Here is a 16,261-nt window from a genome sequence, read left to right as displayed (position 1 = left end):
AGGAGTGGATTAACAAGCTGTGGTATACCATGGAATACTATTCAGCCATTAATAAAAGATGGAGACTTTACATCCTTTGCATTAATCTGGATGGAGGTGGGACACATCCTTCTAAGTAAAGCATCACAAGAATGGAGAAGCAAGAATGCAATGTACTCAATTCTAATATGAAGGCATATTAGATGAGCTATACAAGTCAGGGTAGGGGAATGAGGGACCGGGGAGAGGGGAGGAAGGAGGAAGATGGGAAAGAAGTAGAAAAATAAAAATAAAAAAGGGGGGGAGACCATGTTTGCAGGAGAAAAAGCAGCAGCAGCCTCGCCTGCCTGAGAATTCTGGTGACCAAAAGTGGAGAAAAGGCTTTGGAGGTTTCACACATAGCTTTTAGTAGCTTAGAGTGCTTGAAAAAAATGGATTTTAAGAAAAGTTTTTGAAGGATCTTCTTGTTCTTTTTTCTTTTGTTTGTCTTCTGAACTTATTTGGAAGGATGAGCTGTTTTAATTTTCTCCTTGAATTTTACCATCTCTGCCCTTATCACAGTATCAGACATGTTGTGGGTGTTCAGTAAATATTAACCAATGGAAAATCCTTATTCTTCCAGTTGATATTAGTCAGATACCTGAAATAAATGTAGTATATCTGTTGTTTAGTCCTTTTTAAAAATAATTTTAAATAGCAGACACCTCTTATAATTAGCTATTGCCTGGATTGAATGCTATTTTACACTGAATTTTTTTGGGAAGAGGAGAAGTAAGAATTTAGCTCTGGGGGTGGAATACTTGGAGATGAAAATTTTAATTCCCTCTCCCTGTGGAAAGATATTTTATTTAAGACAGATCTTTTGATGTAGTGAGTAATAAATATTTTCTATGCTGCATTTTAGATTAATGTTCATTATTCTAATAAAACTTTTACCTGTTTGAAGTAAAAGAAACAAATTAACCAACCTAAAGAAGTGGGAATCAATAAACAATTTCTAAGGAATCAGACTGGCATTTAGCATTAAATGGTTTTCCTTTTTTGTTCCTGGTAGAATTTCTCAAGGTATAATTAAGTCATTCTTAATTTATTACTTGAGGTTTCTTTCTTTTTGGTCATGTTCTGCTGGATCTTGGATTTAGATAATCCTGGAGATTGTTTTCCTACTTTAAAGGTATTACACTGAGTTTGTAACTGGAGTTTTTCAGTATAGTTATTGAGTATTCAAAGATAAATAAATCACAATTCCTGTCACCAGGAATTCATAGCGTAATTGACAAAAATGTATGCACATTACTGAAAATATGGTCTGGCAGGTGCCATGTTGGAGCTGTAAGTAGAATGCTCTTGGACTATGGGGGGACAAACATTGCCCTTTTGGTACCATGGAGTGTCATTAATGATAAGAAGGCCCAAGTGAGTCAGGAAAGTGGCACAGAGCAGGCGACATGAGGCAGGACTAGAAGGGTAAGTGGGAACTCGCCAGGTAGGTGAGAAGGAGAAGGGATTCCCGGCAGTGACACCAAGGTATGACCGTGTGTGGAGGCAGCGTGACACGTGGGAAGAGGATGGGCTTTCAGGTCACAAGTCCCGGGGCTCGTGTCGTGCTCTCTTGCCTGCTCTGCAGCTCTAGGCCAGTTCTTAGGGGCTCTGGGCTCAGATTTTTCAGTTTTAGACTAGATAATATTCTGTAGGTTTTCTGTGGGGGTGGAATGAGAAAAGGCGATGTTCTTGATCTCTGTGGAGGAAGGTAGGTAGAGTTGGGTGAGGAGATGTGAATGTGAGGAGAGCAGGTTTAGATCTGATGGTCCAGTCTCACTGTTGATTTTTATCCTCGTTACAGGTTAAAGCAGCAATTGGAGAAGAGGTATCTGCTGAGGATCTGGGAGGTGCTGATCTTCACTGCAGGTGAAACAGACACGCTTGTTTCTTTCCAAGACTCAGTGTTGTTTTGTTTAACAGTTTTACATTTTTTCCCAGTGCTAAACTTGTCAGACCAAACCGCAGGTTTTTTTGTTTTTATTTACTGTTTGTGTGTGTGTGTGTTAAGATGGATGGGAATATAAGAGGAGGGGTGTGGATTGGTGCATTCGTTTCTTCTTGGGCAGGATGTTCTACTTGGGTGGGTCCCTACCTTCTGCCCTATCATCCCAGTCTTTTTAGTCTATTATAAGGAGGTGGGATGATGGGTGTGGTGTCTGTTTGACTGCTTCCTGAGATGGCACGGCGACATGGGCTACCTGTGAGGAATATGGGAGGAGGAAGGGAGTGGTGTTTATAGGAACACTCCTGAGTCTTCAGTCTGAACTGGCTGATACCCACATAGGGCCAGGATATGAGCGGTTGTTTTTTTGATGACTGCCTTCCACTAACAAAAATACCCAAAGTTTCATTCTTGTGATTGTCCAGAGGGGTGTCTTGATTCTCTGGTGATCATCACTCTTCAACAGCTAGGCCCAAGAGGTCAGGAAATTCAGCCAGGTCCTGGAAATGGCTGCAAACCAGATCTTCAAAAGGACCTTACCATTAAATGGATGAATTTTGGGTGGGGATCGGAGGGGGTCACCCCCATTTTCCTTCATGTCCTTGGAACCAGAGTCCAACTAGGTTGGGTCCAATGGATTGTATCTTGGCCCCTGAGGGGGCTTCTCCCCCTCCTGGGTTCTCAGCACCAAAATGAGAGGTTAAGGACCAAAAATGAGAAATTATTCTGAGATGTGAATGAAGGAATCCGAGTTCAGTTTCTGCGTGGGCAGTACGGTCTTTATTCCACTAGGGTGCAAATGAGCTTAGTCTGAGAAAGGGGTCTTCTATTTACTATTTTAACATTCATTTCTTTGGACTGTAAAGTTGCATTTCCAAGCTAGAGCATCACCTTTTTCCTTATAGTTGAGAAGGACTGGAGACCAACATTTATTTATCCAGTGTTCATTGAGCACCTGTTATGATCAGGTACCTTTCCAGGTGCTCAAGATAATAAGATAGACACTGTCTTTGACTTCAAGGAGGTTACATTCTAGTCAGGAAGGTCGGCAGTGGCAAATAGTTACCACAGAATTAGGCAAATGTGGCTGATACGTGATAAGGCTTACAAAGGAAGAGAATGGGGAGAATGCAGAGGGTGGGTCTGACTCAGGGGAGTACAGGCAAATGTTTAATAACTGGTTCTCTGGGGGAGAAAAAAAGCCCTGGTTTGTGGCATTTGCCAATTTCTGTGGTGTAAATTATCCCACCATGGCTGATTTGAAGCTACCAATGTGATGGTTGACTCTTTTTTCTTTGAGACAGAGACTTACTCTGGTGCCCTGACTATAGTGCCATGGCACAATAGTTCACAGCAACCTCAGGTTCTTGGGCTCAAGTGATCCTCTTGCTTCAGGTTTTCCTTTCCTTCCCTTTCCCTTTCCTAAGGCAGAGTCTCACTTTGTTGCCCTTGGTAGAGTGCCATGGCATCCTGGCTCACAGCAATCTCAAACTCTTGGGCTTAAGTGTTCCTTTTGCCTCAGCCTCCCTGGTAGCTGGGGCTATAGGCACCCTCCACAATGCCTGGCTATTTTTAGAGACAGGGTCTCACTCTGGCTCAGGCTGGTCTCAAACCCATGTGTTTAGTAGAGATGAGGTCTCTCTGTTGCTCAGGCTGGTCTCGAATTCCTGAGCTCAAGCACTCCACTCACCCTGGCCTCCCAGAGTGCCGGGATTACCGGTGTGAGCCACTGCCCCTGGCCACATGGTTGGCTCTTGTGAGTTAGGTGTGAGCTGGCTCCATCACGTCACTAGTCTCAGCATTTTAGGTTGGGGGAGCTAAGAAGACCGTCTCCCTCCTAGAATGTTGTGAGGAGCAAATGAAACATACCCTGTTTCCCCGAAAATAAGACATCCTCCGAAAATAAGACCTACTTACAGGAAAGATAAGACGTCCCCTGAAAATAAGACCTAGAGCATCTTTGAGAGCACACCTTAAAATAAGACAGTGTCTTATTTTCGGGGAAACAGGGTATTACATGTGAATTGCTCGAAACATTACCTGTTTTAAATAAGTTCCTATAAATACTAGCTGCCATTATTAGTGTGTTGTTTATCATTATAATTGGTTGAAAAGGTTTTAGACTCTTTTTTTTTTTTTTAAGAGCAATTGGGAAACCATTGGAGGGCTTTAAGCAGAAATGTGCTATTATCAAATATGTTATTTAAAAAATACCTCTGGCTGCTGAATGGAGAATGCCTGGAGGGTTGGCAAGAAAGCAGGTGGCTGTATCAATAGCATAGGTGAGGGATGCTGTGGCTTTGGGTGGTGATAGTGCTAGTGAAGTACAGGTGAGTGAACAGATTTGAGCTTTATTTTAGAGGCAGAATTCATATGTTGGGGGTATAGGAAAGTGAGGTGACAAAGATGATGACATATAATCATTTCATTTCCTGGAACGGGACAGACGACTGAAGAGGAGCAGATGTAGGGATGGGGCCGCAGGAGGGTCAAGCATGCATCTCCGACCTGGTGAATTATAGATGCTGTGAGACACGCGAGTGGAGAGTCTGAGTGGGCATTTGGCTGTGAGTCTGGAGTCTGTGTGAGGGCTGGGGGTGGGGGTTCCTTATTTGGGTTCATCAGCATAGAGGTGGAATTTAGAACTGTGGAACTAGATGAGTGTTGGTGTGAATACCAATGCTGCAGAAGGACAGCCTTGCAGCTTTCAGGGATAAGTTCACTCCTGCAATGTTAAGAAATGAGGGCAAGAAACAGACTATACAGCATGGGATGGCGTGTAGCAAAGTTCTTTATGCGGGGGTCTGATTTTATATACTTTTAGTCACGTACACACTTAATCTGTCATCTGTTAGGTTCACCATTACCTCATTTTACCTATCTGAAATTAACTTGTAAGGAAATATCCGGTTACCACATCAACACATCACTTCTGCAGTAAACATTCTTTTCTAGACACTGACTAATCTCTTGGGCAGGTATCTAAATAAAGATCACAAAGAAGAAAGCAGCCACAGGGGAACAGAGTTAATGGAAGAATATCTTCAAGTGTTCACTCAGTTTACTCAGCTTGAAGTAACAACTGTGTCTCTCCTCAGGGCAGAGCACCTGTAGACCTCTGACAATATGTTTTTAACATACGTCAACCCTCTGGTCCATATCTCTGAGGAAGGGCGGCGTGCCCTTTGGCCTCAGGCTTAACGGGGTGCACAGCTTCAGAGAATTGGCTTGTGGAATTTTAACTCCAGGCAAGTTAACTCTGTGCATGCCTCAGAGGGGCCCAGGTCCCTTAAGCCTCTGTAAGAATAGCAAGCTGTTTTAAACTCACACTGAGTTCACTTTGTGTGCTTAATGTAGGATATGTTTATTTCTAAATATTATCCTACAGATGAGCTTATCTTGGTATGGATGTAGATAGAGAAGAGGGCCCAGGATCATGGCCTAAGAAATCCGGACAAAAATGGCAAGTAGCTCTAATCACTGAGCTCAGTGCCTGACAGGTCTGCCCTGCCAGAAACCTGAGAGACAGGTGGCTGTGGGAAGAGTCCAGAATATGGGAAAAGTATGGGAGAGAGCGGTATTTCTATTCTCCCATCAAAGAACACTGTTGGGTCTCTTCAATAGTTGGTTAAGAGATCTTAGCCTCAGCTTTCCATTCATGCCTTTCTCATCATACATGTGCTGTGTACAGTTTGATTGTACTAAGTGTTATGAGAAATATAGAGAAATTCAGGCCTAGAACTTGCTGTCAAGGATTTATAATTTAATTAATCAGATGAGAGAAATAAATGAATGAATTTAAAAAAATGACAAAAAAAGTGTGCTAGCCTGCTTCCAGTTTTGCAACTCAAGTCTGGAGGAAGAATGAGTGAGGGATGAGTGGAGCATAAGTATCCAGAAGCCTCTCCTCTCTGGGGGGAGAGGTGGAGTTCTGCCTGAGCTGGAGCAGAGTACTGTTTGTGTAGATAAGTGCAGAATATGAGCATAGATGCTCTGTTGCTGTCTGTCTGGTTGTTTGCTGACTGCGATTTGCCTGGCTGGAGTGGATGTTTCCACTTGGAGAGAACAAGGCTACAAGCACAAAAAGGGTGAGTTAGGGGCATAGGAGGAAGCAGACTTCTGTGTTGCTGGTAAGTGCTTAGCCAACAGAAGGAGATGAGGAGAGTATTTGGGAAACAAATTTTCAAATAATTTAGACTGTTTAAAAAAAGTAAAATTACAGGCAGCATATCAAGTTAGGGGTGTAGATTCTAGAATTTATCTTCTATTTGCCTCATTTATTACCTCGTGATTTAGACAAATGATTTCATCTCCCCGAGTCTCATTTTCCTGTGTGTAGAATGAAGATATGAATAGTACCTACCTCACAGCACGGCATCTGGTGCATACTAAGTGCTCTGTTACTGCTGTTACTATTCATCATAACCTGTCCAAAATCATGGGAACATGATTAGGTGGTGATGGCTCTTTTTTTTGAACAGTAATAAAACTTACTATTTGCACATTGCTTTGGTTCTTTCTTGTCATTATAAATATGTATTTATATCTCTCTGATTAGTTATCCTTAAGAGCTAATTTGACACAAAGATTTACATATATAGTATCTCATCAAAAGTTTCCCTTTCCTGCTGTTTTGATAAATGCTAGGCAGTTTTAATAAGCGAACACTTTATTCTAAATATTTACTGATTTAGAAGCTGTTCCTTCTGCTTCTGTTTGTTGACTGAATTACAATGTAATTAGAAGGTAGCGATTATAGATAGCTGGAATTATGTGTGACGCATTCAAAGGATTTGGTTAGTCATAAAATGTGTCAAGTTAAAGAAACTGAAGAGTGTGCCATCTGTGAGCATCAGAGGGCTAGATAGGAGTGAACGTGGTCCCTGTGCTTACTTAGGAACACCTGATCCAGAGGCAGAGAGTGGCGTGAAGTCACAGAGCCCAGCTCTGAGAAGTCTCCCAAAGTTTTTGTGTTTTCTCCAGATAAGATGTCAAAATTTAGATAAAAGCATCTTAATCCTTACTCATAAAATGAAGTATGTTTCTGGTTTTTTTTTTTTTTTCAGGTGTATATTTTTGCCTGACTTTACAGATTTATTTTAACTCTTTCATAGGCAGTCATAGCACATTGGCATCTGAAATAATAAGCCATCTGATTGGGACAGAGCAAGCCCATGCTTCATTCACTTCACTTGAAATCAAATGGGAACTTTCATGGCCCTTCGCACAAAACCATTTTATCAATTCCCGGTTTTACCCACAAGGGCAGTGTAGTCAAGCCTTTTCATTTGTTGCCTATGACAGCTTATGGTCAGGTGTAGCCATATATGGAGGGGCTCAGCAGTTTCTTAGAAATGAGAGAGCATAGCGGGCATCTTCATCAGTAGCTCAGGTGGAAATGCTTTATTAATGTCAGCTACATTAGGAACGATGCCATCTATGGTTGGAGTTAATCATAGCTCTGGTGAGGTACAGGGGATGACCACCTAATAGAAGGTCCCTGATTGACAGAGGAAGGTCAAGTTTAGAAATAGGAAGTGTGAGTTCTCATGGTCCTAGAGCAAGATACTTATGTGTACCTTAGTTTTTTCTGTTTGTAAAAACAAGGATAATACTGTTTGCCAGAGCCATTTGTTTGAGGAACAAAGAAGATGACATTTATTAAAATGTTTGGAAATAAAAGTGGTATCTTCCTTGATTGAGAAAAGATACTTGGGCTTATGATATTTACTTAGTCTCCTTTCTGTGTTCTGATTGTTTTAGTGTGCTTTACTCTGTAGAAAGTCTGGAGTAACTGACCACTATGCATTGGATGACCATCATGCCCTTCATTTAACTAGGAAGATCGTGAGGAATCTTAATTATCAAAAGAAACTGGATGTGAGTAGGATTATGTTCTTATACCTTTTATGTTCCTGAAAAGCATTTGGCTCCTGTCACCTGGAAATCATGTCTTTAAGTCGTTGTGTATTTCTGCAGGTTACCGTTGAACCGCCTGAAGATCCTTTATTTCCTGCTGACGAATTGTATGGAATAGTTGGTACTAACCTGAAGAGGACCTTTGATGTTCGTGAGGTGTGTGAATGTGGATTTGTGAGTTGGGAACTGGCTGCTCGTCTCCTTGTATGTGAATCCATTTTCAGAGCTGAAGTTTGTTAAGATATGTTCATGCCTTGGGACTGATGTGGATCTTAGCAAGGCGCGACGCACACAGGGAAGATCTCTTTCCACAGTGTAGGGATCATTGGTACACAGCAAATACTGAAAGAGAGGGGGGAAACTTTATTTTTCATATCAGAGGGTTAATGTGCTGGAATTGTAACAGTGTTTGAGGGAGGCATATCTCATAGGTGAACATGAAAATGCAGTCATCACATTTACAAACAACGGAAGGATCGAAGGGGCAACTTCTTTTTTTTTTTTTTGTAGAGACAGAGTTTCACATTACTGCCTTCAGTAGAGTGCCATGGCATCACACGGCTCACAGCAACCTCCAGCTCTTGGGCTTACGTGACTCTCTTGCCTCAGCCTACCGAGCAGCTGGGACTACAGGCGCCCGCCACAACGCCTGGCTATTTTTTTGTTGCAGTTTGGCCGGGGCTGGGTTCGAACCTGCCACCCTCAGTATATGGGGCTAGCACCCAAAGGGGCAACTTCTTATTGATTGGAAGTCTTCTTATTGTTTTCATTGCACGGTGACAAAGTGTGATTTGTTCATAAATAGGACTCTATATTCCTGTGACATTTGTAATGATATAAGGCAACTACATAATTTTCCATTGTTTCTTTTCCTTGTTCTCATTTCATGAAATGGCAGTAAGTTTTTAGAAGAAAAAGACATACCCTTTTAGATCAATATGACATTAGCGAAGATTAGACCTGAGTACAGGTGAAGATGTTGCTGTGGTTACAGATGGTTGCCATAGTCTTCTGTAATCTAGATTGACAACTTTTAGTGTTTGTATGGAGCATGTAGTTTTTATTTTGTTCAGTGTCCATAGCTGGCAGTATAGTTTTTAACTTAGGAAATATTTTAGTATTAGGTTCTGTGCTAAAATTTTTGATATTTTAAATTACTTTCCCCCCTTGACTATAAAACTGTTAACATATTATTTGTGAAAATGTAGAAAATACAGAAAATGGAAAAAAAAATTGCTTGTAATTTCCATCATTCAGAGAAGGCAACTGATATTTAGATGTTTTGGCTTAATGTGTATGTATACGTTTGTATGTGGTTGAGTTAGTTTTTTTTAATTCAGTTTTTCCAGTTTAAATTTTTAAAAGTTCTTCACGAAACATTTGCAATGGCATGCCTAAGTCTTACATCGTATAATAGTGATTAGCAAGATGGTAGACACTCAATACACATTTTTTAAATGAAGAATGTAACATTCCATTGTATGAATAATGAATTTGTACAATTACAGTAGAACCTCCATAGTTGACCACCTCCCTACATTGACCCCCTCCTTCAGGTGACCTAATTTTCTTTTCTTTTTTTTTTTTTATAATTTATGTAGCATATAATTATCAAGAACCCCCCCTTCCCTCAATATCTATAGTCATTCTTCTAGGTGAGAATAGAAGGGTAACACTATCAATACTAATGTTACTGTCAATGCATGTATATTGATAATTAAGGCTTGAATAATTTGTTCACTCACTTAGGTGACCTAATTTTCATAGACCAGACATGTAACAGCACAGTAGGCCTGGTTCCTTATGTCTGTTGACCAGTTTACTATAGTCCCTTTGGCGGGGGGTCACCCTACAGAGGTTCTACTGTATTTATTTAGGTAATACCTTGTTGCGAGAACCTCATTAATCTTGGATTTTATAGAATTTCAACTAAGTACTTTACTTTAGTAAGGTGTCTTAGTTAAGTGTCAATTTGTGAATTAGTTTGACTTTTAATTACAGTCACAGAAAAAATTGGTGCTTATACTTTGATATGCTTGAAAAATTAGTTGTTCCAGATAGCCAAGTTTTCTAGATGGCTGAAAATTTCTTCTTTTTAGCATAGTGACTTTTTCATTTATTCAACAGTGTTTTTTGAGTACATGTTCTATGCCCATGTGGTGTTGGGTGGCAGGGATACAGAAGAGAATGAAATGGATACAAATGCACGCCTTCATCTTGTTTCCATTTCATTTTAATGGAAATCTTTTCAAAATGATAGACTCTTCTTAAATAGTAACCTGGACCTTTGCTTTTTGCTGATTCATGCTGATTATTGTGAATATGATTTATTAAAATATTCTATAATAGGGAAGAAGCCTTGTATTGAGATGTTAATAGTGTATGGAGCTGTGGGACAGCACTGGAGTCTGAGTGCGAAAACTTGGGCTCCAGTTGTTATTCTCCTACTCAGTGGTCAATTGGGATTTAGCCTCTCCGAGCATCAATTTCTGCTTCTAGAAAGTAGGAATAGTGCCAGATCATCTGCTTAATGAGGTTTGGATTTTTTGGTGAAGATCAGTTAATGGCTTTTATGTGGCTGGGTGGTGTTAACTGTAAAGCAAATACAAGGAAGTTTTATACTAAATGGCTTTAGATTGTTGTGCCCTTGCGGGGCTTCACCTTCCTGTGGAGGAATGATGTTACGTGTTGGTTGCTTGTTAAGGGAACAGAGTTAGGGGTATGTACATAGCACCTAAAACAAATAACTGTTACACTCCCATTGTATTATTGGATCTTTTAGGAACGTTACTAAGAAATAATTCAAAGTAAGCTTTGACTTTATGGAGAGAAAGATATGAGGAAGCATTCACTTATTTTTCAGGCTTTGCATCTTACAAAAGAAGGCTTTGGTTGACGTGGTAAACAGAAAAGGGAAATGCAAACTATGTAGAAAAATGCTGTGTCGTCTGAAACAGCTTCTGAAGCTTAGAAAATGCTTCTTGTTTAGAATTTTTTTTATAACAGTCTGGTGCATAATGACAAGCTCCAAGGATAAACTATTTAGTACTTTCTACTCCTTCTAGATTAACACTGTGGATGTGGATCATCCCTGAAGTATATCTGGTTCAGAATCAACATATCTCCATGGGTGGCTTTATAATAATAATGATAGCTACCTTTTAATGAGAGCCAGACATAGTAGTATGTTCTAGTTTGCATTTTTTAAATGTTATTTTTTTAATAGCTGACAAAGCTGAGTCTTAGAGGATTTTTGGTAACCAGCCTCTGTATGACTCTGCTTTCTCAGTGGTAGAGCTGGGAGTCACAACCAGTGTTTCATCTCAACACTGTTTTCTCAGGACCCTTTACTGCTAGTACCTCATATCTTCACAGCTTGGTTTCGTAATTCTAGAAGTGCAAACTTGGACTCAAAGTGGTTAAATCATTCACTTCAGGATGCATAAATCAGATCTGACACCTTAAGTTGGAGCATGTCGGACGCCATCTTCCAGTAATTCACCAAAATGACAAACACAAAGGGAAAGAGGAGAGGCACCGGATACATGTTCTCTAGGCCTTTTAGAAAACATGGAGTTGTTCCTTTGGCCACATATATGCGAATCTACAAGAAAGGTGATATTGTAGACATCAAGGGAATGGGTACTGTTCAAAAAGGCATGCCACACAAATGTTACCATGGCAAAACTGGAAGAGTTTACAATGTTACCCAGCATGCTGTTGGCATTGTTGTAAACAAACAAGTTAAGGGCAAGATCCTCGCGAAGAGGATTAATGTTCGTATTGAGCATATTAAGCACTCTAAGAGCCGACATAGCTTCCTGAAACGTGTGAAGGAAAATGATCAGAAAAAGAAGGAAGCCAAAGAGAAAGGTACCTGGGTTCAACTGAAGCGCCAGCCTGCGCCACCCAGCGAAGCCCACTTTGTGAGAACTAACGGAAAGGAGCCTGAGCTCCTGGAACCCATTCCCTATGAATTTATGGCATAATAAGCATATAACATAGCACAAAGGAGTACTAGTGAACCCATGTTTTTAGGAGCAAGAACCTATTTATTCCCCATTAGCTCATGGCATAATATGTGTACAGCATAGCACACAGGATAACCAATAGTCCCCATGTAACAGTGATACAAGGTGCTGGGACCTATTTCCCACGAATTCAAAAGTCAAGCAACACTTTGTCACATTAAATGGCAAGGTGCCTCCCTGAGCTGCTGGAACCTCTTCCCCTATGAATTCGTGGCATGGTAGATACAAATAATAGCATAAAAATGTTTCTTGTTCATTCACTACAAGTGTGTTTTTTTTTTCCCCCCCAAAGAAGTATTAAAGCAAATTTTAATGTGTCCTAAAAAAAAAAAAAAAGTTGGAGCATGTCTTCTGACTGTACTCCGTCTATACCCGGCTTTCTGATTAAATGCCTGTACCTCCACCAAGACACTGGGATGGTCCCTGAATCTCTAATTCTAGCAGCCAGCCCTTGGAGTCTCTTCTGCTTCTCTTGTGTACGACACGATATTGGTGCTTTTATAGTGAAATGTAAAATCAGAGCCCAGAATGACTTCAGGGAACTAACCATGCCTGTCAAGTGAAATTCTAGTGAGAAGATTTTCTGTGAGAAGGACTTTGACAATGAAAGGAAAAAAATAAGATTTTCCATGTTGGGTGAAATTTTATATAAGTGACAACCTCACTATGAATTGGTATAGTTATAGTTATTGTTATAGTCTACATGAAAACTATGAATTGTTTTCCTTTTAAATAACTTTGGGCTGGGCTCCACGCTCAGTGGTTAGAGTGCTGGTCTTGTAAACCAGAGGTTGTGAGTTCAATCCTTGCTGGGGTCCCTGGCTGGTTTTAAAAAATTAAAAATAAATAAATAAAACAAATTTAATGCAAAAAATTCTTTTGTAATACAATTTCTCAGAAACATTGTTATTTTTCCTCTCAGGTCATTGCTAGAATCGTGGATGGAAGCAGATTCAATGAGTTCAAAGCCTTATATGGAGACACGTTAGTCACAGGTATAAAGGTGAAAAATCGAAAATATGAACATTTTGTGCTGCTTTAAAGCAATCTCTCGTCTCGAAGCTTTGATACACTTGGCATGAGCTTTGTTATTTAGAGCACTACAAATGCGTGAGTCAGTTTTCAGAAGGAGCTGGTTTATACAGTCAGATTGATTGTAGCCGAGTGGCTTCATGGATCCAGAGTTTAAAATGATGATGGCTGATGTTGTGGTGTCAGCCCTTATCCACGACTTTGTGGCATTAGCTGTGTGGAAAGGTTCTTAGAGTAAAATCAGGAGAAAAATATTTGTAGTTCTTTCTGTTTCTCTGGGTAACTATAATTCTTTTGAAAATTTCAGCAGCATCCTGTTCATCTAGGAGGTTTTATATGATGGTTAGCTTCCCAGAAGGTGCAGAGTGAGTTAAACCTTCTTATAGCCTTTGTGTAGGTCTTAAGCTGTTTCAGGCAAATACTAGAATGAGAATTCAGGATATTATACCCTGTCTGGGAAAACAAAATTAGGATATTTATAAAAGTTAGTTCTTTTGTCTATAGTGTTAAGTCCATAGGTCTTTGAAGGAAAATATTTGAAACAGAGGCTAAACCCATAATGATCTATCTTGGGCAAATGGGAGAATGAATTTTGTGGATTTTACTTTGTCATAAAAAGCTTGAAAATCTGGTAGTCTGAAGATAACAGAAGCAGGGAAAAAACTAGCTGCAAAAATCCAAATTACATGTGTACACTGGGGCTTAAGAATAAGTCACAGCACTTTCTCCTAGTTTGATTTGTGAGCAAGAGAAGGCTCACACTGGGAGTGTAATTCATGTTTTCATATCAGGTGTTAAAGTGAAAAAGACATTTTTGTTTGATATATAGACAGGATTTGTCACATATAGTTCAGGATGTAACTTTCATTATGCAGCAGTTTAAAATGCATCAAAATTGTTTCTCGTCTTTGTAAAGATGGATGGGCTGTCCTTGTCCTCTGCTTTGATGGATTTTCCCTGTACTTGCTAAGAGTCTTGTCCCCTAGAATACCAGGAACAAAACTTTCCTTCATCTCTTCTTGACTGTTTAGAAATTCAAACAAGGTTTGAGAAAGGGGTAAGAGAGTGAGAAGGAGAGCAGGGGAATGAGACGGTGCAGATGTGGGGGCGTGAGTAAGAGGGGTGGGGAAGGAAGAAGAGGGCGGGAGGCAGATAGGGTGAGGAGGCAAGGGGAGGAGAACGGAGCTTTCTGAGTCTCGAGTTCCCCTGGGTTTCCTCCTGCCTCAGCACTCGCCCTGTATAGTCTCTAATGGTTTCTTGGGCATTCTGCTTTCCTGTTTGGAACTGAGGTTTGGGATCAGGCAGTTGTGGAAGGCCCTTCCTCCGTGGGTGTCCCTAGTGGGGTGGGGACTTGTGCCCTACTCGGCACATCCTGTCTGTACCTGGAGATCCCCGAGCAGGGCTCAGTGTGGCTTGAATGTCAAGTGGCCGACAGGTTGGTTGCAGGGGAAGCATCTTACGAGGAGTCTCTTTGTGGGTGAGGCAGGACTGAGAGTGGATTGCTAGATCTTTCTGGAAGCTTGCTCCTCTGAATTGCTTCTGTAATTGGCAGTGCCATTTAGGATGTGCACCATGGGCTTTGGGCTGGGATTTTAGGCCTGAAAGACAAAGAAATTTAGATGAAATCAGTATTTGTGTGAATTTTTGTATTTAGGTGAATCAGTATTTCATTTTATCACACAAAATAAACAAGATGATTTAAAAAAGGTAATAAATCAAAGACACAGTAAAGAACAAAAACAAATCTTTAAATTCAGTATCTGGCTCATCAATATGTTGATACTTTCTCTTATCTCTTAGTTTTCCTTTGACTTTTTTGATATTAAAAAATTAGGCATTTTTTCTAATATCCCTAATGTCAGGTGTATATTAGGTACCCTGATATAGCAGATACAGTAAATGAATAAATGGATAATATGCTAAGGCAGTCATTTAATCAAACCAACCAAAGACAAATGGGTAACATGTAACATGACCTTCTAGAAAACAAACAAACAAAAAAAGCAGACTTTATTACCTTAGGAATAAAAAAAATTGATATGAGCTCTCCTATAGTATAGGAAAAAAAATCTCTTTACATTTTAAATTTTGATCTGAAATTAAAGGCATATAAATATGCTTCTTTACTATGCATGAAACGTCCTCCAAAACACATAAATCTTCTTTGAATTTTCTCTTGAGGATTTGCTCGAATATATGGATACCCAATAGGTATCATTGGAAACAATGGAGTTCTCTTCTCTGAATCTGCAAAAAAGGCAAGTACTGAAATACATTTTAAGAAATTCTTATTAAAGAAAGAAAGAAAACAGAACAAAAAAGTTTCAATATTCTTTCAAAATTTAACATAGTAAACTTTGAAGATCAAGTAATTAATAAAAATTTTTCATGTAAAAGCTGCAGAATGTTTCGCCACATGCCTTAGTAAACAGCGCACTGCGTGCATGGGTGTGTGCACAAGCGTGTGTGTGCATGTGTGTTAGTGCTTAAAACAGTCTTTTTGGTGATTTACGTTAGCCTGGTATGAGGAACTTCCTGGAACACTATTAAAGAAATCAAATGTACTTTTTTTAGGAAAACTCCTTGAATTATAATTGCTTATAGAAGACAAGTAAATATCCCAAGAAGATAAGGAATCCTGTCCTGAAAGTGTTTCTTTCTCTCAGGCTTCATGAGGGATTCAGAGAGTTCATTCAGGTGGTTCTGAGACACAATCTGCTTATTCTCCTCCATCCCATCATCAGTTTAACTTTATTGTATTTTGTTTTTTTGGAAATGGGAAGATAGTGGATCTTTTTTATTGGAGGTGTGACTTTAAAAGAAAAAGTTCTTAAATATCTTTTAGCTTAATATTTGATTTCATACATTCTTGTCTTAGATTTACCTAAACTTGGATAAATATAATTTAGATACTTATTTGATGAAATGTTTTTTTAAGAAAAAAATGTTTAGTGCTGCTTTTCCTCTTCAGATGACAAGGTGTAGAGTCTTTTTTTTTTTTTGTGATTTTTTGGCCGGGGCTGGGTTTGAACCCGCCACCTCCGGCATATGGGACCGGCGCCCTACTCCTTGAGCCACAGGCGCTGCCCGAGGTGTAGAGTCTTATAGACAAGGTATTGATGCAGGTAACAAGCAGTTAAGCTCTTTCATACCCTAATTGAGGGAGAATTTGTCTTTGGTGAAATGTTTTTATCAGTAAAATTGTTTCTGTATTCTGCTATTCATCATTGTTCCCTCAACTCAATTATAAAATAAAAACAAGAAAGTAAAAATCACCCATAATCATACCAGAAACAACCTTTGCTATCTTTTTGGG

At 39.7% G+C, this 16,261-nt stretch overlaps 1 protein-coding gene and 1 non-coding gene across 2 annotated transcripts in view; one reads left to right on the top strand and one right to left on the bottom strand.

The window, feature by feature from the left end:
• MCCC2 (methylcrotonyl-CoA carboxylase subunit 2) overlaps nt 1–16,261 on the top strand; it is a 61,536-nt gene that overhangs the window by 31,940 nt on the left and 13,335 nt on the right. The window contains exons 8-12 of the mRNA XM_053589085.1: nt 1,823–1,887; nt 7,744–7,843; nt 7,943–8,038; nt 12,836–12,908; nt 15,127–15,203. Coding sequence (XP_053445060.1) covers nt 1,823–1,887; nt 7,744–7,843; nt 7,943–8,038; nt 12,836–12,908; nt 15,127–15,203 — 411 coding nt within the window. The remainder of the gene's footprint in view (nt 1–1,822; nt 1,888–7,743; nt 7,844–7,942; nt 8,039–12,835; nt 12,909–15,126; nt 15,204–16,261) is intronic.
• LOC128593486 (small nucleolar RNA U13) lies at nt 8,256–8,359 on the bottom strand. Its single transcript, XR_008382368.1, has one exon. It is a non-coding gene; the product is annotated as a small nucleolar RNA U13 (small nucleolar RNA).

Source organism: Nycticebus coucang, chromosome 1, assembly GCF_027406575.1.
Source record: "Nycticebus coucang isolate mNycCou1 chromosome 1, mNycCou1.pri, whole genome shotgun sequence".
Classification (NCBI taxonomy): Eukaryota; Metazoa; Chordata; class Mammalia; order Primates; family Lorisidae; genus Nycticebus; species Nycticebus coucang.
The sequence above is the reverse complement of the archived record's forward strand: the minus strand, read 5'-3'. Positions and strand labels throughout refer to the sequence as shown.